The 24,506-nt window shown below is 42.6% G+C and overlaps 1 protein-coding gene across 1 annotated transcript in view; it reads right to left on the bottom strand.

Moving 5' to 3' along the window:
• Positions 1-24,506, bottom strand: part of ENGASE (endo-beta-N-acetylglucosaminidase) — a gene marked incomplete in the record, with an annotated part of 426,929 nt that overhangs the window by 114,599 nt on the left and 287,824 nt on the right. The window contains 1 exon segment of the mRNA XM_044068061.1: positions 13,607-13,797. Within this exon segment, the coding sequence (XP_043923996.1) occupies positions 13,607-13,797 (191 nt within the window).

Here is a 24,506-nt window from a genome sequence, read left to right as displayed (position 1 = left end):
ACACAATTCAAAGCAGACATTTCGACCCACATATCCTGAGGCACTTATATGTAACCTTCCTTAACTACAAAGACCTCCTAGACGAAGTACACATAACAAATACCCTCAGCAGCTCTAAATGTGCACTTTCAAAACACACACATCAACACACACAGATATATCTAATAGAGCCTCTACTGCTAAGCTCATAAGGCAAGCCGCCACACAATCCAACTTTCTAGCCATTGGAGACTCCGTGTGACACACTGATGTTTCTCTCACCAGGCTGAGTAAGGAGAAAGTTACGGTCAAGTTGCTTATCAGGGGCTAGGATCTGCACATTATGCATGCACTCAGGTTACTGGACCACAGTTACCAATATGACTCAGTCATAGTTTCATAGTTTCATAGTATAGTACTAGGCTATCTGCCCTGGGGCATTTGTAAGCCTAGCCATAGTGATGTGGCTTTTGCCACCCCATGAAATGGTACAAAAATGTACAGAATAAATCTAGAATACTGTGCCTCTGTCTAGTAGTTGACACAATGAAGGTCTCCTTATATAATAGAATTAGTTTACTGTGCCCCTGTCTAGCAGTGACACAGATGTGACCCCTGGGGTAAACTTACGATCTCCCATCCACTCATCAAGATTTCTCTTGAAGAGAGTCAGTGAGGGCTCTGCCTAATATGAACTGGGATCCTGTTCCAAAGCATGGAAGCCTCTGGGTTATGAATCTATCCCTCCAGCATGTCCTATTCATACTTGTGCCGAGGTTTAAGTCTTTAGCTCTCGTGGTCCTGATGGATTTGGATTTTTTGAGGGCGGAGCATGTCCATCAGATCCTGATTGGACATGGCCTTGTACGTCAGGCAGAGATCACCTCTGAGCAGGCGGCATGCTACTGAATAGAGCTGAAGTTTCTTTAGTCTGGCAGAATAAGACATATGTTGGAGACCCTTGATCCTTTTGGTGAGGTACTTTTGTGGTCTCTCCAGCTGTTGCAAATGCCGGGTGAGGTACATACCAAATGGGGCATTGTACTCAATCATGGGTCTGATGAGGGAGGAATATAGGGGTACAATGACATCCTTGGATCTGGATGTGAATCCCTTCATGATGAGGTGTGCAAGGTAGAATGTTTTTCTAACCACTTTGGCAACGTGTGTGTCAAATGAGAGGTCGCTGTCTACTTGGGTCCCTAGGTCTCTGATTACTTTTTCTGTACTCAGTGGGTTGCTGTCTATGTGATAATTTGTGGGTACTTTGTTTTTCCAAAAGGGATGACTATACATTTTTTGGCATTTAGTTTAAGGCCGTGACTACGGCACCAGTTGTCCGTTTCAGTGAGGCCTTTTTGTAGGATGTGTGTGTCTGCTGGTATATCGACTATGGCGCCTAGTTTGCAGTCATCTGCGAACTTTGTCAGCCACAGCCCTCCCATGTTTGCTTTAACATCTGAGAAATAAATGCCGAACAAAAGGGGTCCCAGGACAGATCCCTGTGGGACACCACTTGTGACTGGCTTTGAGTCTGACATTGCTCCAGCGATTTTAACTTTATGGGTTCTGTCCTTTAGCCAGTTTGCAACCCATCTAGTGACATAAGGGTTTACTTTTAAGCTGTTTAGATGCCTGAGTGGGGTATTGTGTCGAAGGCCTTAGCCAAGTCCAGGTATGCTGTATGGACTGCTTTGCCCTCATCAATGGCTCTAGTGACTGTTTCAAAAAAGTCAACCAGGTTTAAAAGGCAGGATCTGCCCTTTACAAAGCCGAACTGGGTGGGGTCAAGTGTCTGTAGGTCCCCTATGTCTCTGTTTATGAGTTCCATAATGATTCTTTCCATAGCTTTGCAGACCAGGCTAGTTAAGCTTATGGGGCGGTAGTTTCCAGGGTCTGTAGAGGCACCCCCTTGTGGAGTGGGACCACTGTTGCTGTACACCAGTGTTCAGGTACATATCCCAAGTAAGGCTAAGGTTAAATAGCATTTTTATGTGTGGGTTTAGCTCCTCTTGAGTTCACGTAACACGCACCCGGGATACCGTCAGGTCCCATTGATGCTGTGTTTTTGCTTTGTTTAGGCGGTTCTCACTTGGACATCTGAGATGACAGGGAGATTACATTCAGCTGGGATAAGTATTTCTTCTTTTGGGGGTGAAGGAGGGAGAAATTTGCACTGAACCTGTCAGCCAGAATGTTAGCAATATCTGTGGGTTCAGTGTATTTTTGTTGTTGTGAACCAACTCTGAGCATATCTGAGGGTTTCCACCAGGTTTCTAACATAGTTGAAGAAGGCTTTGTGGTTATCTTTAGTGTCCTTAGCGATTTTTCTCTCAAAGTTTACCTTGGATGTTTTTATGAGAGAACGTAGTTTTCTGCTAATGTTGATCAGAGATGTCTTCCCTTCATGGGATTTCGCTCTGACGCAGTAGCTTCCTTCTTTGTTTTACAATTTGTTTATGGCTGAGGTCCACCAGACAGGATGCTTACATTTGGTGGAGAGGGACTTGGATTTGTTTGGGATTGCATGATCCATGCATTCTTGGAGATGTCCATAGAAAGCATTTGTGAAGGATCCAGCATTGTGGGATGTGGTATCCACTGGCACAGTGGGCTTAAAGGATACCATCTCAGTTTTAAGAAGAGTGAAGTCTGCTTTTGAGAAGTTTTTCACTGTGGTCTTTTGTGCTGGGGTGGAGGTGGGATATGTATATCCAGGGTGATTAGTTTGTGGTCAGATCTCATTAGTGAGGGGTATACTTCCAGTGTGGAGCATTTTGTCCCCATGTTTGTGATGATCAGGTCTAGTATATTATCTCCCTAGTGGGAGAGGTGACTAGTTGTTCCAGTGCATTTGAATTTATGAATTCCAGGAACCTTTGGGCTAGGGTATTAGGGCTAGAATAATGTACCCAATCTATGTTTGGGTAGTTGAAGTCTCCCAGTATGATGGTATTTTGTGATGCATTCATATCCTCCAATGTCTTCAGGAAGGCTGAGTGGGGTTCTTGAGATTGGGAGGGTGGTCTGTAACATGCTACCAGTTGTATAGCAGTTTTGCCTATGGTTAGTTGCACCTGTATGGTCTCTGATGCTTCATGTGTTGCTACTAACCTGGAGGTGTGGGTGTCCTTTATGAATATGGACACTCCCCCTCCCTTTGTGGTTCGGCCCAGGTTTTGGGGCTGAAAAGCATGATACGAGGTATAGCCTGGTAGCGCTGGGGTGCTCTCAGGAGCCTTGAACCAGGTTTCAGTTACTGCACAGACGCCGATGTTCTCCATGCTGAGGAGTGTATCAAGTGCCTGCATCTTGAGATTTAGACTTCTGGCGTTGAGCAGCATTACCCTTAGTTTTTTCCATTTTGTTTTCTAAGGAGGTGGGTTTGTCTTTTGAGCCTTGCCTAAAAAGGCACTATGGGGTGGCAAGAGCCTTAGCCAATATCCGAAGCCCAGTGGTGACAGGTGTAAGCCATCCCTTGTGAAGCAGCGTGGCTTGTCCAACATATCATCCCAGGCAGACAGACATTGATCCCCTTAGAATGACACCAGTACTTGAGCCAATTGTTAAAGCTTATCATCTTGTCTTTGTATTGTGGTATCATTCTTGGTGAGGGCAAGATGCTGCTCAGGGTCAGGGTCATACCAGCCTGGGCTACATAATCGGAGAGCTCCTCTATGTCTCTTTTCATGTAGTCCAGGGAGGTACGCCTCAGGTTATTCACACCAGCATGGACAATGACGGAGTCATATTTGTACTTGCTTTGGAGTGACCTGAGTGCGTGTTATGTGGCGGATCCTAGCTCCCGATAGACAGCTCACAGTCACCTTCTCCTTGTTCAGCCTGGTCAGTGGGACATCAGTGTGTCTGACTATGGAGTCACCTATTACTAGTGTATCAGGCAAGGTGTTTGGCCTTAAGGGCTGCGATTGGTTGACACACTGATTTATTGAAGTATGTGTTGCATGTGTTTTGTTTTGAGGTGGTGGATTTTTGGATGTCTGCTTTGGGAGCCTCTGTTGTTTTGGTAAGTTTTTATTAGAGCCTCGAGTATGTCTTTGTGTTTTTATGTGTTTGGTTTGCAGTTGTGGTAGGTCTATGTGGGACTGGGATTGTTGTGTGTGTGGTTGCCATCTCCTCCTGTCTGGTCATACCAGCCCTGAGTTGAGAGAGTTCAGCCTCTAGTTTGGCTATATAGTTGCATCTCTCACATGTATTTGTGTTTGTTGGGAGGAGGAGAGGGTTGTCTGTGTACATGAGACAATTGTAGCATTGTCTCAAGATACCCAGATTGACCAGCTGAACTGGAGACGACGCCAGTAATCTACCACTCGACATGCTAGAACAGTATAAGGGAGTGGTATACCTTTAAGGGAAGTGGATACTCACAGGGGTGGTAAGTAGATGTAGTGCTTTACTTAGTACGAGAGTGCTTACTTAGTAGAGAAGTATTGAGAACAAGTGCTAGGCTTATAATACAGTGAGTAGTCTGGTTATACTAAGAGTAGAGCTTCCTTAAGGGAAAATTTGAAGAGCAGACTTGGTGGAGCCAGAAAAATTTAACCTTGTTTAACCGGCGCTGCGCTATGCGCACAACCGCACAAAGCTGTGCAAACACGGATTTTAAACAGTGAACTACAAAAGAGCTAGAAATGCTCCAAAACAACCAATTACTACAGCTTCTTGTGCTGAGGTCACTTCCCCCAAGGACAGGTAGGCTGCTCAAGGCTCCCCACTCCCACTGGTGAGCAAAGAAACTTCCTTCTATCCAAGTAAGGTAATGGACAACACAGGAACTACACCACAGACCAGAATACAGCAATGCCTGTAAACTGGTCTAAACTAGTCGAGGAAGGTGGGAAAACAAGGATTATTTTTTTGTTTTTTTGTTTTTTTGGTAGAAACACACAGAAAATGCAGAAACAGTGATAAATTAGTTACACAGGCTAGCACACTTTAGTGGGCAGCCTCCACAGTTAAATTAAACAAACAAACAAGCAAACTTTCGATCAAATTCGACTAAAATGTAACTTTAAGTGCAGATTTTAAAATAATGCAGCAATCAGTTAAAAAAACAGTTCAGGCTAGTTCAAGGTAAGCTACAGAAGCTATTTCAAGTGAAAAAAAAGCAAAGATACTTAAATCCAGAAGGTAGTCGCTTTTCTGAGTTCCCTGCTGCTAGGACCACTCTGTAAACCCACATGGAGCTTGTCTGAGCAGTATAGCCAGAAAAAAATGCCCAGAGGCGGATTTTAAACAATGAACTACAAAAGAGCTAGAAATTGTCCAAAACAACCAATTACTACAACTTATTGTGCTGAGGTCACTTCCCCCAAGGACAGGTAGGCTGCTCAAGGCTCCTCACTCCCACTGGTGAGCAAATAAACTTCCTTCTATCCAAGTAAGGTAATGGACAACACAGGAACTACACCACAGCCCAGAATACAGCAATGCCTGTAAACTGGTCTAAACTAGTCGAGGAAGGCGGGAAAACAAGGATTATTTTTTTGTTATTTTGTTTTTTTGGTAGAAACACACAGAAAATGCAGAAACAGTGATAAATTAGTTACACAGGCTAGCACACTTTAGTGGGCAGCCTCCACAGTTAAATTAAACAAACAAACAAGCAAACTTTAGATCAAATTCGACTAAAATGTAACTTTAAGTGCAGATTTTAAAATAATGCAGCAATCAGTTAAAAAACAGTTCAGGCTAGTTCAAGGTAAGCTACAGAAGCTATTTCAAGTGAAAAAAAGCAAAGATACTTAAATCCAGAAGGTAGTCGCTTTTCTGAGTTCCCTGCTGCTAGGACCACTCTGTAAACCCACGTGGAGCTTGTCTGAGCAGTATAGCCAGAAAAAAACGCCCAGAGGCGGATTTTAAACATTGAACTACAAAAGAGCTAGAAATGGTCATAGTCTATGTGGGTGTAAATGACCTGAGACGTACCTCCCTAGACTATATGAAGAGAGACATCATGGAGCTCTCGGAATGTGCGTCTCAGACTGGTATGAGCCTAACATTGAGCAGCATTTTGCCTTCTCTAAGGATGATGCCACAATACAAATAAAAGATGACTGATTTTCATAATTGGCTTAGTTTCTGGTGACATTCTAAGGGGGTGCAATATTTGTCAGCATGGAAGGAGATGGTCAACAGACCACTCTGCTTTGCCAGGGATGGTCTGCACCTCTCCCCACTAGGCTTTCAAATATTTGCTAAAACAGTCTTCCCCCATAGTGCCTTTTTTAGTCAATGCCAAACAAAGTATTTCCGACTAAGCAAATCAAAACCAAGAAAATCTAAAGACATTGCTGCTCAATGCTAGGAGTCTAAACAAAAAGCTACACTCCCTAGAAGTTCTGTTTACCCTACAGAATGCTGATGTTTGTGTGGTCACTGAGACATGGTTTAAAGCCATGGAAAGCACACCAAGTTCAAGGTTATAATGCCTTCCACACATTTAGGCCAGCTACTTTACAAGCAGGGACTAAAGGTGGAGGTGTCTATTTACATCAAAAATAAATTTACTTCAAGGCTAGTCAAACAGGACAATGCACTTCAGCTGCTCAATGTTCAAATCACCATAGGTAAAATCCAGTACCACTTCCTTGAATGCTAAAGGTCCCCCTCTATGACCCAGGAAACCCATACCATGTATTTAAACTTATTAGAAACACTAACCATTCAACCCAATACCATATTCATGGATGACTTTAATTACCCTACTATTAACTGGGAATCCTATATAACACCAAATGTACATGTACAGAGATTCCTTGATTTTGTAAACACAAACTCCCTGAACCAGCTAGTAAATACACCAACCAGGGGTGAAGCCATACTGGATCTAGTCCTCACTAATATGGCAGACTGCTGCACACCCCCTACTGTAATGCCTTCCCTGGTAAGTTCAGACCACAAAATGGTCTCATTTGAAGTAAAAATAAAACCTGGACCCCCAGCTAAACCTGGAATATTCAGGAACCATTCTAAAGCTAACCTCCTGCTATTAAGTGAGAACGTAGCAAAATTTCATGCCACCATAAACCCTGAGAACACTGCTGCCTATGCAGAACTGTTCACAGAAACCCTGTACAAGCATGTTAATAGCTGCATAGAGGCAGCTGTACCCACCAGGAAGAAGTACTGAACTAACTCAAAAAACAAGCCACCCTGGTGGAATTGCAAAATCAATAGGCTGTACAGCAGGAGAAAGAATATCATGGCAAACATTAGGAGGTGCAGCACCCAGCAGGATAAAAGCACTCTCATCAAACTAAACAAACAACTCAGAGGACAAATACCAAAGCCACATCTGAGGTAAGTTTGGCCTCCCAGGCCAAGGACAACCACAAAGCATTCTTTATCTATGTCCGCAACCTCAAAGGCAATACATAACTGTGTGCACAGCTCATAGTAAATGGAGCCTCCTATACTGAGCCAGAAGATGTAGCAAACCTCCTGGCTGATATATTCAGCTCCAACTTTACCTCTCTTTCCCCCTCAAACTTCCCTCTGGAAATATTATCAAATATAACTCCCCCTACTATCACTAGGTCCTTAACACTCTAAGACCAAAGACATTGCATCAATGGGCCCAGACAGTATCCCAGGATGCCTTCTAGGTAGCATGATCATTACTATTTAACTGCAGTCTCCAAACAGACTTAGTGCCTCATGAATGCAGAAAGGCAACAGTCATCCCTCTGCACAAAGGTGGGCCATCTACAGACCCTGGAAACTACAGACCCATAACTCTCACTAGTCTTATATGTAAAGCTGTGAAAAAAATTATCATGGAGATGATCAATACAGATATAGTAAACCTGCAGACATTGGACCCAACCCAGTTTGGTTTTGTCAAGGGCATATCATGCCTATCCAGCCTGGCAGACATTTTTGAGAAGGTCACCAAAGCAATGGATCAGGGCAAAATCATTCACACTGCCTACCTTGATGTGGCCAAGGCATCCACTCAGGCATTGTTGACAACTCAAGAGGTTAGGTACAAACCCGAATGTCACCCAGAAGATAGCCAACTGGCTGACAGACAGGATCCAGGAAGTTAGAACTGGGGAGCCCATCTCTACAAAGAGGCCAGTCACAAGAAGAGTCCCTCAGGGATCAGTCCTTGCACCGCTCCTTTTTGGCATTTACTTCTCAGAAATCAAGGCCAATGTCAGTGGTCTCTGGCTGACTAAATTTGTAGATGATTGCAAATTAGGAGCTGTCACTGAATCTCACAGAGACAAACAACTGGTGTCAGAGCCATGGACTAAAACTAAATGCCAAGAAATGCATAATGGTAGCCTCTGGGAAGTCATCCATCCCTGGTAACTATCATACTGTCAAATTGACAACACACCCCTTAGAGTTGACCCAGTAGCCAGGGACTTAGGGACACACATAGATAGTAATCTAACCTTTGATCATCATGTGTCTACATTGGTGAGGAAATTATTCTATGTTACAGAACTTATAAACAAAGGTATAGCATCTAAGTTCAAAGAAGTTATTGTTCCACTGTATTCAGCATTCATCAGACCTATCATTGAGTACAATGCCCCATTTGGAATGTACCTAACCAGGTTTGTCCAACAGTTGGAACATCCACAGAGGTTCCTCACTAAAAGAACACAGGACATAAGTAAAATGTCATATGCAGACCGCCTCAAGGCCCTATCCCTGTATTCTGTCTCCTACAGACCTTTGAGGGGAGATGTATGCCTGGCATATAGGGCATTGTCAGACCCCACTCTAATGGATCTCCTGCCTATCCACAAAACAAACAGCACCAGAATTACCTAAAGTCTTAAACCTTGCCTGTGATATAAATAGGATCTGCTGGAGAGATGGGTATGTATCCCAGGGACTACCCCATCTACGGAACAGGCTCCCCATCCAAGTGAAGCAGAGTTCCTCCCTAACCCAATCCAAGTGCAACTTGGACAATTGGATAGGAAACCCAGAAATTCATCCCTGGTTTGGCACCTATGTCTGTACTGGACACAGGTAACCTAGAAATGGCTCATCTCCCAGGCCCATGCTTACACTTATCAAGGGTATCAGAACTTGTCAGAGATTTGGGATGCATGGTTAGGCTTAAAAAGGCCCTTGTGGTTGTTAGCCTAGTAAACACTTATGAACCTAAGAGCAGGTCGTGTACACAGGGAAATATATGAATCCCTCTCATCCTGCAGAAGGCAATCACAGGAGCTAGGCATTTAATGAAGACCCTTGAGGGAGTAGAGATGTCAAAGGGCAAAGCAGATAACTAAAAATGCAAGGAAGAAACAGAGAAATGTAAAAAAAAATCTGAAATGGGAAGAATAGGGATGTGAAGATAGGCATCCTTGAGATTCAGAGATACTAGCGAAGCCTGAGAAAGAAGAGGAAACATGGTCTGGATAGACAGCATTTGAAAGGAAGGAGTCTTCAGAATGGTGTTGAGCTGGGAAAGATCCAGGATGGCTCTCCAGGTGCCTTCTTTTCTGGTGAATAAGAGCATACTGGAATAAACACCCATCCACTTTGAGGGGCAGAAACTGCTTTGATAGTGCCTTGAGGCATAAGACTTTGAAGCACATCTGGAAAAAAGAGCAGCTGTTCCTGGGGAGGTTGAGGAATGCTCAGAAGAGGAGTAAGGGATTTCCACAACATTAAATACCCCTGACAAAAGGACAGAACCCCAGAATCCTGAGTGATCATTAACCAGTTGAGAAGAGAAAGGGAAAGACGAAGAGATAAGGGAACCTGAGTTAGGAGGAAGGGAAGAAAATAGACAGAAACCTGGCTTGTCAGGAAAATGAGGCTTCTGAGTAGAACAAGTCTGAGAAGACGTAACAGGAGGAGCCTTTCTAGAACATTTTCTACCCATTGGAAGAAGGTGAGATTGCCTATGCACTGATGCAGGTTTGGAAGGATAATTTATTTGAAATTTGGGAACAGGGGAAACACAAATGTGTCTCAATTCCTATATGGCCTAACCCTTCTCCTGAAGAGACTTAAAAAGCTCAGCAGCTGCAGAACCAAAGAGATTTTTATTGTCAAGAGGAGCATACATTAATTTAGCCTTAATATCATCAGGCAAAGCCAGGAATAGCACCTTAACACAGAACCAAAAGCAGCAGCTATAGAAGAGGCATCAGATGCATCACAGCTACCTTCAGTGGAATGGCAGGCCACTTCAGGACAGGATCCCAACAAAGAAAGGGATAAGGCCTTCCCCTCATAATCTGAAAGGTTTGAAATAATTTGAAAAGCCTGGGAAAGAAGGCCTAAAACATATCTGGTCATACGGTTTTGGTAATTCACAGCCTGAAAGGCCAGGGTAGCAGCAGTGTACACCTTTTTGCCCAATATTTCCATGGTCTTATTGTCCTTGTCAGAGGGAAGCAATTTAGTCAAAGTCAAAAGCTTGGAAGGTTTATCAGAAGACACAGAAATAACAGAGGGGACAGCAAAGAAACACTTATAAAGAAATTTACAATCATCAGGTACCTTATAAAACCTATTAGTTTTTTTTTAGGAGCAGGGGGCTGAGAATCAGGATCCTGAGAAACTGCTGAAAATTTGTCCAACAAAGCAGCGAGAATAGCAGCAAAAGCAGAGGGCTTAGGAGACTCCATTTGGAGGAGTTCATAATACATCTTCTGAACATCAGAAATCTGGGTGCAGCTCCATTTAAAAAAATCCATCATACAAAAGATAATATCCCCAAAGGAAATCTCCTCAAAGGCAGAATCTGGACTAATAGGGTCTTCTTTCTCAGAACCATAATCCAATGAAGAGGGAATCTGGGAAGAATAGACCAGAGACTCTGTCAGAGTCTAAGTCCTCATCAGAAGAGTCCTGTTCCCTAGGCCTCTTAAGAGGAGTAGACGACCAAGGGGAGGCAGGAACAGAGACTCCTTGAGGGAGCTTCAAAGCCATGAGAGCATTAAAAAACCCATGTAAAACTTTGCTACTTACACTGAGGATCCTTTGGAGCAGGGGAAATATGCTTTGTCTTCTGTTTCTTCTTTAAAGGGGTGTCAGCCCTAAACATCTTTCAAGGTTCTGACACCTGTTGACACTCTATCAACACAGTTTGAATCTCCTCCTTAACAAGAATCATAGGTTCATAGGTAGGTACTAGGCTATTGACCCTAGGGCCTATATACGCCTAGCCAAAAAGGTATCCTGGCTTTCGCCACCCAAGAAAATTACTTTCCTGTGCCCCTATCGAGCAGAGCCACAGAAGTGATCCCTGGGGTGAATTTCCTTTTTCCCATCCAATCATTGAGATTTTTCTTGAAGAGTGCTAATGAAGAGCTTTGTTTGATATAGACAGGTAGTTTGTTCCAAAGTATAGGAAGTCTCTGGGATAGGAATCTATCCCACCAGCATGTTCTGTTAATTGTGGTGACAAGGCCTAATTCCCTAGAGCGTGTAGCTCGGTGGGATTGGGATATCTTTAAGTGGAGCATGTCCAACAGCTCTGGGTTTGACATAGCTTTGTATGTTAAGCAAAGATCACCTCTGAGTAGGCAATATGCGACAGAGTAAAGCTGGAGTTTTATGACATGGTCTGTGTAGGGCATCTTTTTGAGGCCTGTATTCCTCTTTGTGAGGTATTTCTGTGGCCTTTCCATTTGTTGTAGATGTCTTGTGAGGTACATACCAAAAGGGGCATTGTATTTAATAATGGGTCTAATGAGTGCCGAGCAGAGGGGAACAATGACCTCTTTTTTCCTGGATAAGAAACCTTTTGTGATGAGGTGTGCCACGTAGAAGGATTTCCTGACTAATGTGGCGATATGATTATCAAAGGAGAGACTGCTGTCCATCTGTGTCCCAAGGTCTATTATCACACTTTCAGTGTTAAGTAGACTACCGTCTGTGGTAATTCATGGGTACAGAGTTTTTACCAAAGGGGAAGACAATGCACTTTTTGTAATTGAGCTTGAGGCCACGGCTTTTGACACCAGGCATCTGTCTCAGTGAGGTCCTTTTGTAGGATGTCCACATCATTAGGAGTTTCGATTATGGCTCCTAGTTTGCAGTCATCTGCGAACTTCATTAGCCAAAGACTTTCTGTGTTAGCCTGTACTTCAGAGAAGTAGATACCAAACAGGAGAGGACCCAGGATTGAACCCTGTGGTACTCCACTTGTCACTGGTCTGAAGTCGGATTTGGAGTCTGCTACTTTCACAGTGTGGGTGAGCCAGTTGGCAATCCATCTTGTGACATAGGGATTTATACCTAGTTTAGTGAGTTTATCTATAATTCCAGAGTGGGGGATGGTGTCGAAAGCCTTGGCGAGATCTAGAGAGGCTGTGTGAACCACCTTACCCTCATCTACGGCTTTGGTAACTGCTTCAGAGAAGTCTATCAGGTTTAATAGACATGATCTGCCTTTTACAAACCCTGAACTGGGTGGAGTCAGAGTTTGGAGATTACCAATGTCTTAGTTTATAAGTTCCATGATGATACGTTCCATGGCCTTGCAGACCAGGCTCATCAGGCTAATGGGGAAGTAGTTCCCGGGGTCTGTGGTGACTCTCCCTTTGTGGAGTGGGATAACTGTCACTGTTCGGCATTCAGTGGGCACAAAGCCTGAGGTGAGACTATGATTGAACATGGTACTTAGGTGGGATGCCAGTTCATTCTGTAGTTCATGTAGATCGCAGCCTAGGATGTTGTCAGGTCCCATGGATGCTGTGTTCTTGGCTTTGGAGAGTGTGTTTTTTACCTGTGCAGCTGTGATTACAGGAACTCTGCATTCTTCCGGTACAGGGATGGGCCCTTTAGGGGGTGAGAGATGTAGAACATCCCTCAGTACCTTGGATATTATCAGGCCACAGTTCCCCAGAACATCCAAAACAGACATCTGCAGAGCCTCTAAGGACGTGCAATAAGCCGGATCCATGCCGGCCTCTGTAGAGGTCATGGCAGAGGAATCTGATGGAATAACTGGGCAATCATCATGGCTTTCACCAGACTCAAGAAAGACGTCCAGGGGAGGCAGTACACAGTTGAATCTGACTGAACTTTTTTGTTCTTCTTCTTAACAGACTCTAACCCTTAGGTTGAGATGATTCCACCTTTGTACCCTGCACCAATAACTTAAGACGTTGGTTCTCTAGATAGATGGATAAGTAGGAGAGATGATTATGATGAGTTTTAGGGACAAACACCTGACAAATAGGGCATGACGTATGATCGTGATAAGCACCTAAGCAAAACAAACACTGCTCGTGACAGTCCTAATGGGGAATCCGTCTCCACACTGGCATTTCCTGTTTCAGAATGACATGTAAACTTGCAAATAAAAAAGGGCAAGAAAGGAAGAAAACCCCCAATGGGGGCACTTATCTGAAAACGGCTTGGTAACCCAGCAGATGAAGATGGTGTTTGGCCTGGTGGAAAAGAAGTTCTGAGGTACGTATGTCACCTTTATGCCCTACACCATGAGCAGGGAGCATACATGTGATGTATGACATACCTATAACAACCTAAGGCTTTGGTATACTACCCATAAGTCGGGCTACCCTTGGCAGGGGATCCCTTTAGTGAAGAATACTCCAACAGTGACATGGAAGGACATACACCATTACAACTAATGCAGAATTAGATCACATACCTTACAGAGACATTTGGCTTTTCTGAAACAAGGGCACCCTCAATGAGTAAACAGCAGCCACCATTCCAGGCATCTTCTGAGCAGCCACGAGTTCTCACCCAGCTGCCTCCTGCTCCTGCCAATTTCTGATCCACAAACAGAGGCTGCATTTCCTGAGCATTCAGATTAAACCAGTTCCCTGCATGCACTTCCTGAAAGAAATGAAGTAAAGTGTTACATTTCATTACATGATAACGGTACTAAAGCAATGACTCCATAAAAATTTCACACAGTATTAGCATAACTAGGCAAAAAGTTCCACTAATATATACAAATGGCACTGAAGTAGTGCAGCTTTGCTGCCAGACAGCTTGGGCACAGAAGTATGTCTAAGGTCTAGCCAATAGGCAGTTCCTTGTGGGCCTGAAATTGTACTTCACATACTTAGGAGACAAGGAGATGACAAATTCTTCAAACTGGTACTGAGAGAATGTTGCTCAGTAAGTGCTCACTCAGCTCCAGAAGGGTTAAAACTACATTTGTAAATTCCAGAACTGGCCTGGAATGCAGAGTACTTCACCTACCACATATGAAAGTGCAATGCCCATGACACCACTTTTCAAGTACAAATAATGGATAGCCATATCCTCACATTTCAGGTAGGTGTGAAACTCTGACATGGGATACAGCTTGGCAGTGCTGCAGAAAAGAACAGCCATAGAAGTTACGTGGCACTGACACATCATGCCTTACAGTATACAAAGCAGTCTGCTCTTTTCATAAGAGTCTTCTGTGCACCTGGATACTTGCTTTAGCCACTCGCATGATGTCTGGTCAAAAAAGGCTCAACAGTTAAAAAAAAATACACAAAGGTACATACTTGTCAACATACTGCCATTAGACAGCCACACTTTTACACAACCCAATACATATTCACTTCTGCTACAGCAATCCAGTATAAGAGATTATTCAGAACTCTCGTCTAAATTGGGTTATATAGAAAATAAAACACAAAAACAATAAAAAAAAATCAGAACAGACAATGGTGCAGCTACTGCTAGATGAAAGTGTAAGGTACAAGACAAGTACATAACCCCCCCCCACACACACACACACACACACACACACACACTGAAAATGGTTATGGAATTTACAACTAAACACTGCCCAGGAAAACATATAAACAGTACTAATTATATACTTGGCTGATGTCCAAAAATAAACAAAATTCAAATGTTTAACTATGACTGCAAAGTTATTTATTTCACTTTTTCATTCATTCCAAAATGGTGCTGATAACGAAGCATGTGTGGAAAAGGTTCTCATCACAGCATGGAGAAAGTTAAATGTGGCACAGCTGGGGCTACTGATATTGTTAGGTGTTGTGGGATGTGGGGATGAAACAAGCCTTTGATTGTTGTAGTCTTGAAGCTTGCTGTTTGCTGTTGGCCAGTGGGCTTGTTTCAACATTTTTATCTTTTCTGTATGGTATATAAACTGTCTGCATTTGCAGACTTGTGCTGATTCACTCAGAGCTGTTACATGCTTGGCAATAATGCTACTGCTTGTGACAATTTACTTAATTTAATCTACTGGATTTTCAAAAATAACAACATAGAAACACCTGGAATAAGAACATTTTGTATTCATGTAATAAATGTGCACTTATTTTGGTACTTACAGCAATCTAATTAAGATTTGACTTGTTTGCAGTTTAGTAAGAGTTAAGAAAATAAATGAGCTATTTCTATGCCTCTTGATTGTTGTAGGAACCTAAAATGTGCTAGTCTGCTATTGACCACAGGGTTCATTTAAATATATTTAGATTTTCTGTAATTTATAAATTACCCACAGTTGCGAGGTGCTCCTCACTGAGTAGATGAATTTAACCATGTATTGTACAGATGCAGACATAAAGTGCCTTAACTTTCAATATACAACCTACCCTACAAATTTCTTGCATTAAGATGAGTGTTGCTCTTTATGTATAGAATTAAGAATGTTTGTTTATTTTTTTTTTACGTTATTGCTTCCATACAATGTATTACATTCACGTGCAGACCTCATGCATGGTGTACCATATCTCATCAGTGATTGGTTACTTCATTTCCAGCCCTATCCTATCCAATCCCCTTTGGTTTCATCATTCCCTTCATCCTGGTATAATTTTAACTCTCCTCCTGATATGATTTTGACTCTTGTAGTATTCTAACAATTCTTACCATTGCTTTTTCACTTTCCCTTCACCTACTTTCCTCATTCTAGTCAGTTTCTGCCAATTTACTCCCATGTCCAGGCACCTCTTGTGAATGCATGCTTCCACATTGCTGTAGCCATTTCCAATTTGGAGTGATGATGGTTTTAACTTCAGTACTCAGCAGTTAGATGATGATTTCTCTTTCTTTCCAGATGTTGCCCTCTTTCTTTATGCCCTGCTTCCTTTTAAAATATGTCTCTTCAAATTTTCCACTCATGCTTTCAGACTTCCTGGGCCCACTCCAAGTCCCAGAACATGTGCATTATTCCAGCTACGATCCTTTCTGCCTTCCTTTACTGATCGCTTTGAGGTTAGATACCATCTATGCAGTGTGCAGAGGCTTTCATCTTCTGTGCTATGTACTCTCCCCGCATGATCCTCATTAACTGAATTGTCTTCTGCCAGTACCCTGCAACTCCTTTCCATCCTTTATTCAGTTCCCCTATTCTTTCTCATTTTCTCTTCAACAATGCACCTTTTTTCTCTAATGCCTTATAGATACGTTTGACCTTGTGCCTCCCTAAACTTTTCCATTTCCTCCGGGATACTATCATCTCTCCTTTTGCCCTTCTATCCTGCCTGCTGTTTTTGCCTCTGTATTTGTTTCCCAAGTCTTCCTGAGTACCCAGCAGTTCCACCATTGGACCTAATGTATTCTGTATTAAATTTGAAATCTTTCCCTACCATCCTTTTCTTACATACCAGATCTACCCCTTGAACTATTCCACTTCTACTCAACATTTCTTCATTTTTCTTCTGTATCGTTGCTCATATTCTTTTCTTAACCTCAGTCATATCAGTTTCTATCCAGTGAATGATGTTACATGTCAGTCCATATATGTTGGGATATGTGGGAGCCCCCAGCACCCAGTTTCTATTCAATCTCATTTTTGCCTTGCTCACTCTTTTTCCCTTACTTTTCCTGAGCCAGCCCTCGCTGTTTTTTTTTTTTTGCATTTATGTTAGCCTTTTTTCCCTCAATCTATTTGTAAACTTTGGAGTCAGAGGAGGATTATTGGTAATATCATCATCCTTGCTGCATTAATTTTCACAATCAATGTATAAGTCTCCCCAACACACACACACACACACACACACAGTACCCCCCCCCCCCTTACCTCTTCTCCAACTTTCTCCATCTCTTGCCAAATTTCCAATTTACAGCCATAGGTACTTGGGGGAACCTTGCCTTTTTATCTTACCTATCCCCCTTTTCCCTAATCTTACTACAACTGCTGGTTTGTTGTACAAAGACTTCCTTAAACTTCCTGAATGTTTCTCATAGTTCCCACTGCTGCAGCCATATCCTCTGTCATTAACATGCAGCCATCTGCATATAACACAGAGATTGTTGTTGTTGTTTGTCTTTCAGCTTTTTCCTGGTAAGGGGTCGCCACAGCAGAACTCCGGTCTGCTAATGATTGGCAGTAGATTTTTTTACGAAACACCGAGGTGCCAGCTCGATGCCCAACCTTCAATGAAGGCATGCCCATTTACGCACACATGTCTTTCGAACGCTACCCAACTGCGGGAAGGACATGCAGACTCCACACAGAAGACACTCCCAAGCCAAGCCGAGAATCGAACGGGAGAACTTCTTGCTGTGAGGTAACAACGCTACCGCCGTACCACCGCTGCATATAATAACACAGAGATTGTATCCCCTCCTTTTCATATAGCATTGCTAAAATATATCTAAATTTCCTTTGCCAGCTACTCGATCACAAGAGTGAATAGGTCTTGGGATAAAGTGTACCCTTGTCTGGCCTCCCTCTCTATCCTCGTCTCTTCAGATACTCCTCCATTTATGTTCAGTTTCTGGTACTCGTTATATGGGCTGGTATCCAGTGTATGAACTTTCCCCTACCTGCCTTTGCTGCAATGTTTTCCATAGGAATTCCCATTTTGTCATATCAAAGGCCTTCTGTATGTCAAAGAGCACATTTCATTCTTCCCTTCCTGCTTCTGTTCCTCTATGTGCATAAATTCCAGTAGGTCCTACCATTTTTTCTACATTCCTTCCCTTCACAAAGCCATTTTGCTCCGTTAACATTATTTTGGAAGTATTTCATCCAGTCTTTGTACCAGTACCTTTGCCAAACTCTTGATATTTACATTAGTCAAAGAGATAGGCAGAACATTTCCCAATTCCTCCCTTTCTCCTATCCTTTTAGGTACCATGGCTATCCTGGCCATTGTAATACAATTAAATATTTTGCCGGAGTCTTACATTCTCTTGTATTCCTCCTCTAGGACCTTCCATATTTCCTCCCCTCACCTCTGTAGATCTCTAGAGTAAATCCATCTGGCCCTTCAACTTTTGTCTCCATCTTGTAAATCTGTAGTTTTCCTTGAATCCTTCCCTGATTAGCCTAATCTCTTCTATATATTATCCCTTTCCTCCCTCATCTTGTGTGCCTCTACCCCCCCAAGCTGCTTCTTTTATTTTTGGACTAGCTGTTTCCTTTGTGCCTCCCACACTATGGTTTATAGGCTTAAAGGTATGCACTAGGCCAATGGCCATGGAGCCTTTACAGGCCTAGCCCATAGGATTACCCTAGCATTGCGCCACCCGACCATAGTTCCCAGTGCCTCTGTCGAGTAGAGCCACTGGAGTGATCCCCAGGGTGAATTTTCTATTTCCCATCCACTCATCAAGATTTCTCTTGAAGAGGGCCAGTGAGGTGCTCTGTTTGACATGTATGGGAAGTCTATTCCATAGTATGGGCAGTCTCTGGGTTATGTACCTGTCCCTCCAGCATGTTCTGTTGATTGTGGTAATGAGGTAGAGGTCTCTAGAGCATGTGGTGCGGAGGGATTGGGATTTCTTTAGATGTAGGATTTCTAACAGGGCTGGGTCAGACATGGCTTTGTAAGTCAAGCAGAAATCGCCTCTACGTATGCGATAGGAGACAGAGAATAGTTGGAGTTTTTTTTTAGTCTGTCCATATAGGACAAGTGTTTAAGGCCTAGGATCGTCTTTGTGAGGTACTTCTGCAGCCTCTCCAGTTGTTGCAGTTGTCAAGTGAGGTTACATGCCAAAAGGGGCATTGTATTCGATGACTGGCTTAGTGACAGAAGGGCAGAGGGAGACAATGACCTCTTTCTTCCTGGATGCAAAACCCTTAGTAATGAGATGTGCCACATAGAAGAACTTTCTGACCACAGTGGTAATGTGGTGGTCAAAAGAGAGGTTGCCATCAACCTGTGTTCCCAGATCGCTTATAATGCCTTCTGTGTTCAGTGGACTACCATTAATGTGGCAAGTCATGGGAACTGGGTTTTTCCCAAAGGGGATGACGACACATTTTTTGGCATTGAGCTTAAGGCCATAGTTCTGACACCCATCATTGATCTCAGTGAGGCCTTTCTGTAAGATGTCAACATCACTTGGGGAGTTAATAATAGCTCCCAACTTGCAATTGTCTGCAAACTTTGTCAGCCAGAGTCCTTTTGTGTTGGCCTGGACTTCAGAGAAGTAGATATCAAACAGGAGAGGACCCAGGACTGAACCCTGTGGGACTCCATGCTTGACTGGTCGCAATCTGACTTGGAGTCAGCAAATTTCACACTGTGGGTTCTATTTGTGAGCCAGTTTGCAACCACCTAGTGATATACAGGGTTGATGCCCAGCCTAGTGAGTCCCCCTATGACTCCTGAATGGGGAATGGTACCAAAGGCCCCGGCAAGATCAAGGTAGGCTGCACAAACCACCCCACCCCCATCCACAGCTCTGGCGGCCGACCCAAAGAAGTCGACCAAGTTGAGCAGGCACGATCCACCCCTCACAAAACCAAACCACGTGGGATCCAGAGCCCAGAGACTCCCCGTATCCCTGTCCACCAGGTCCATGATGACGTGCCCCATAGCCCTGCGCACCAGACTCACCAGGTCAATGGGGCGATAGTTCCCAGGGTCTGCAATCCCCCCTCCACCGTGGAGAGGGATGACTGCAGCAGCGTGCCACCCAGCAGGGACAAAGCCAGAGGTTCACTCTGTAGTTCATGCAGATAGAACACAGCCAGGGATATTCTTTATGTCTCAAACATATCTATCTGCAGAGGTGCAAGAATTCCACCTAATGCCTATGCACCTGTAGTCCTTCCTGTATCACTGCTGGATTTCTTTCTCCATAAGAATTCTACTCTATGATTTCATTCTTATTACTTTTTCCTCTGACCTGTAGTGCTTCACTTCTACTTTCATTTCTTCTGGTTTCCTTATGTACCAGCTCTAGCTCCTGAATGACCCTTCCTTCTGTCCTTTTGTACTCAGCTTTCCCAAGATGGTGACCTTGATCTCATCTCACCAGTGTTTTTCCAGTTTATTCTTGTTTTTCATATTGTCCCTATAGACTCCTTTATTAGTTCTTGCAGTGTTTGTCCTCGGTCTCCTTCCATTTATAGCCACCCAATCTCCACTCCCTTCTCGTTGTTTTCTGTTCCTGTATACTTAAGTCCAGTGCAGCATGATGGGATATTTATCTCTCCTGTATTTGTACTTCTATTATTTCCATTAGATTTTCCTCTCATAAGAGCCTGTCCAACCTATTTGCCTGTACTAAAATGTTTCCTTGTGAAGTTGTATTCCCTCCTACTTGGATAAACTTCCCTCCAAATGTTCAGCCACCCTCCCTCTTTTATTCCTTGGGCTAGTTCTTGTCTCACCTTTTTGTTATATTCCATCCTTCCACACACCCTGTCTTTTTTAGGTTCTATGGTAGTTCTCCAGCATTATCGTGATTCCATCTCTTTTTGTCTATGCACAGTTAGAAAAAAAGACCTTGTAGAATCTTTCCTCATCCCAGTTTGGTGCAGATATGCTTCCAACTGTCCGACATTAACCTTCTACCCCTCCCCAACAAATGATCCATCCACCTATCCCACTTTTTATTACTTTCACTGTGATGGTCTGAAGCCCTCTAAGAAATATAATATTGTTTCACCCTCTGTTTTGCTGTCTACTTCTCCCTTTGGGTAGTCATAACACAGTATCTTCTCTCCATATCGGATTTTCAGTTTTGTTTCTTGTTACATAAAAATGTCTCCCACAATCCTCTAATGTTTTCTGCATTTGCCTTATTCTAATAAGATTTGATGAAACGCCTATATTCCATATAGTTAAGTGTATTTTCCTTGTTGTTTTCACCCACCATCCCTGCTTTTCCAATTGCAGCCATCCAGAATAACCCTTCCTAAAAGCTGTGCCCATTGGCAGTTGCCTGGCCTTGGATCCCTCCTCTTCATCTGTAGTATCCGGATTCTTGCTTTTGTTTCTTGCACATGCATGGGTATGGTCTGGATAGGGCATTTTAAGACTTTCCTTAGTTCTCTTCCAGTGTCTGTCACACAGTTACACTGAATGCCAACCCAGTACCAATGTCAAATTATATCACAACATTTTCAGTCAGTGGTTTCCACTCCCCACTGTTGCTCATCAGTCTGATGAGCCACCTTCTTTTGAGTGACAGTCCCAACTTTTTTTTTTTTTTTTTTTTACTAGGCTACTTATACAGCACTGTTCCTTTATTTCACATTTGTATGTGGGTTTTTTTTTTTTAAACCTTACATTTTCCCTTGTTTCCCCTCATACATTTCATTTTTATGACCCCCCAGCTGATACAGCAACAATTATGATTATTTTTATCTGAAACAGAGACATTAACTTTATTGATGTACAATAAACTGCAGTAAACATAATAATTTACAGGAAAAAAGGGAAGGGGGCAAATGCTTGTCGATGTAATGAACTTTCAGTGAAGTGAAAGTTCAGTGAAATGGGATTCAGTGAAATGAAGTAGACCCATATATATATATATATAAAACTATATATCTATACACACACACATATATATATATATATATATATATATATAGATAGATAGATATATATACAGAGACAGATATAAATAGATAGATATATACCTTACCCTGGAGGCTTGCACCTATGCCACTCTCAACTGCTGCCATGGGAGCTGATTCCATTCATCCTATTGTTTGTCAGATTTTGATGTTGGGTTCTCTAGGGCATGTTTCACATGGTAAGGCTCTTTTTCACTTAATACATCCTTCCTGCACTGACCACAGTCATCTACCATTCAGTGTCCATTCCTTCCACTTATTTACTGGTTCTGTTTTTCTCTGGTGGTCACTTTCAGTCCTTTTGTAGTTCTGTCTTCCACCTCTTGGACTCTGCCATCCATCATAAATGCCTCTATCCAGCTTGTTTTTTTTTTCCTTATTTGTCTAGAAGTTCTCTATTTTTTTTTTTCCTTTAGAATTTTTTTTTTATTTTAATATATCATGTTTTGACAAACATTACATGAAAGTAAGAATAGATAACATATATACATTCTTAAAACTTGTCAACTTCAAAACATTATAAAACTATATACATTGATGTCTATACAGATAATAATCAATTTGAACATTGTATGAAGTATGAAACATATGATCATATGTCTTTATCCATTTTTCAAGTATTACCAGTATTTTCATCCAAGGGCAGCCACAGTGGTGCAGCAGTTAGCATTGCTGCCTCACAGCAAGAGGTTCTCTGGTTCAATCCTCGGCTGGGGTGCCTTCTGTGTGGAGTCCTCATGCCCTCCCTGTGGTCGCATGGGTTTCCTCCGGGTGCTCCAGTTTCCTCCCACATCCCAAAGACATACTGTATGTGGATTGGGTGCATGTGTGTGCCTTCCGTGGAAGCTTGGGCACTGGGCTGGCAACTCAACACCATAAAACTCCACTGCCAATCATGAGAAGACAGGTGATCTGCTGTGGCGACTCCTAACTGGGAAAAGCTGAAAGAAGAAGAAGAAGACCAGTATTTTCATACAAGAGTTGTAATATGATGTAGATGTGCTAGTTCTGTTCTACACTGTTGATATTTCCATGTATCAGACTGTTAAGGTTAAGTTTTTAAATTCCTTGAACGTAGGAGAAGCCACATTTTTCCAGTGAATGATTATGATTTTGTGTGACACTGACAGTAATGACCATAAGATTTTAAAATATTTTTTCTGGAACACAGTTAGGAATGGAAGAATTAAATAAAATTATAGATTTTGTTAAGTGAAATTGATCATTAAAGACAATCTGGAAAAAATAAACATTATTCCCTTACAAATTGAGACACTTGCATTCTTAACAAACAAGCTGCCAGTCAGCTCTTGTTTTAGTCTGACATCCCCAACATTGATCTTCACTAGCAAATATTATGGCTAGTTTATGTGGCGTATAAAAATGTCTAGGCAAATATCTCCAGGTGAATAATCACCAGTAAATTGACAATATTGACGGTTTTGAGGATTTTAAAATAATCTTTTTTTCCTCTTCAGTTGGTGAATGGTTATTTATTGATGTGAAATAAACCCAGTATAACATTACATGGTAAATTGTTTTTTTTTTTTTTAAATTTTGTAAATATTAGACAGGTAACCACCACCTTGATAAGGTTGATTTGGGATTATAATAAAATATTCACTAAATTTTGGAACAGTCTGCCTGACTGATACTTGCATTTGTTCTACTTTATTTATAAGATATTCCCCTGGATTCAGCAAGCCCTGCATGGTGAGCAGGACTAGTGCAGGAGCTCCAGCAGGCAATATGTCTGCTGTGCGATCCAGGAATAAGCTGTAGGGATGTGCACGAGCATTCCTGCACGGACTCAGCCCCTGTATGCAAATTACCCTATTTACAGGAGAAATCCATGCAAATGAGGTGAATTTGCGATCCAGGAAGTTGGAAGCCGGCCGTGTAGGACTAGTGTAATCTGCAGAAATGTACTCCGCCAGTAACGGAGTACATTTCTGCAAATTACAAAACGGAGCCATGACAGCTCCAAATAAAGGGTGGATATTATGTAGAAAGCATGCCAATGGCCAAATATAAGGCCATTGGCATGGAAAACAGTTGCAAAACCACCTTTTATTTATTTATTTTTTTAGCCGATCTCAGCTGTTTAAGCGTAGGGCAGCGGCACGCAAACGGGATCAGGTGAAAAATAAGAAAAAAAAAAAACTAAAATAAGCATTCTAACCAAAATCACTATTTTGCCATTATACTCAATGGCAGGCAGAAGACAATATGGCCAGTGAACAGTGGTTGCCAAGGGGGGAGGCTCAGTGTGGGACCTGTAACTATGCATCAGCAGGCAATCCGATACTGAATCCCAGATTTTTCCTGCATGCTAGTCAGCACCCAACAGTGTAATAGCAGGAATAGCTTGGTGCAAGCCTAGGAGTTAGCTGACATCATAGATAGGGGTGTGTGTCAGGCTGTAAGTGGATTGGGGCCCTGTGGCTCAGGTTTGCCCTTAGCTTAGCAGAGCTAAGCAAGAGGGTATGTCTGAGGCTGCCTAGCACTCTTTATATTGTCTAAGCGGGTGCGCACGCCACGCACCGGGTTTTAAAGGGAAAAAAAAGTAAACCAAGAAATAGCAGCTCTGTGCACATTTGAGCACGGTGTTTGCACAGTGCGCCCCCAGGCTTAAACAGGAAGGCAATGGGAAGGGAAAACAGCAGTAGGAAGGTAATGTAGGAGAGAACTAGCATAGCTGGCAGGTGAAATGTATCAGAATCAGCGAATTACACAGGCAGCAGACCAGCCCAGCTGAGAACACTACTATAAACTATGCAAACTCCTGTCCCTCTGGTTTTTC

This window comes from Protopterus annectens, chromosome 4.part0 (assembly GCF_019279795.1).
Source record: "Protopterus annectens isolate FY-2018-M chromosome 4.part0, PAN1.0, whole genome shotgun sequence".
NCBI classification, from domain to species: Eukaryota; Metazoa; Chordata; order Ceratodontiformes; family Protopteridae; genus Protopterus; species Protopterus annectens.
This window is presented reverse-complemented; position numbering and strand designations above follow the sequence as displayed.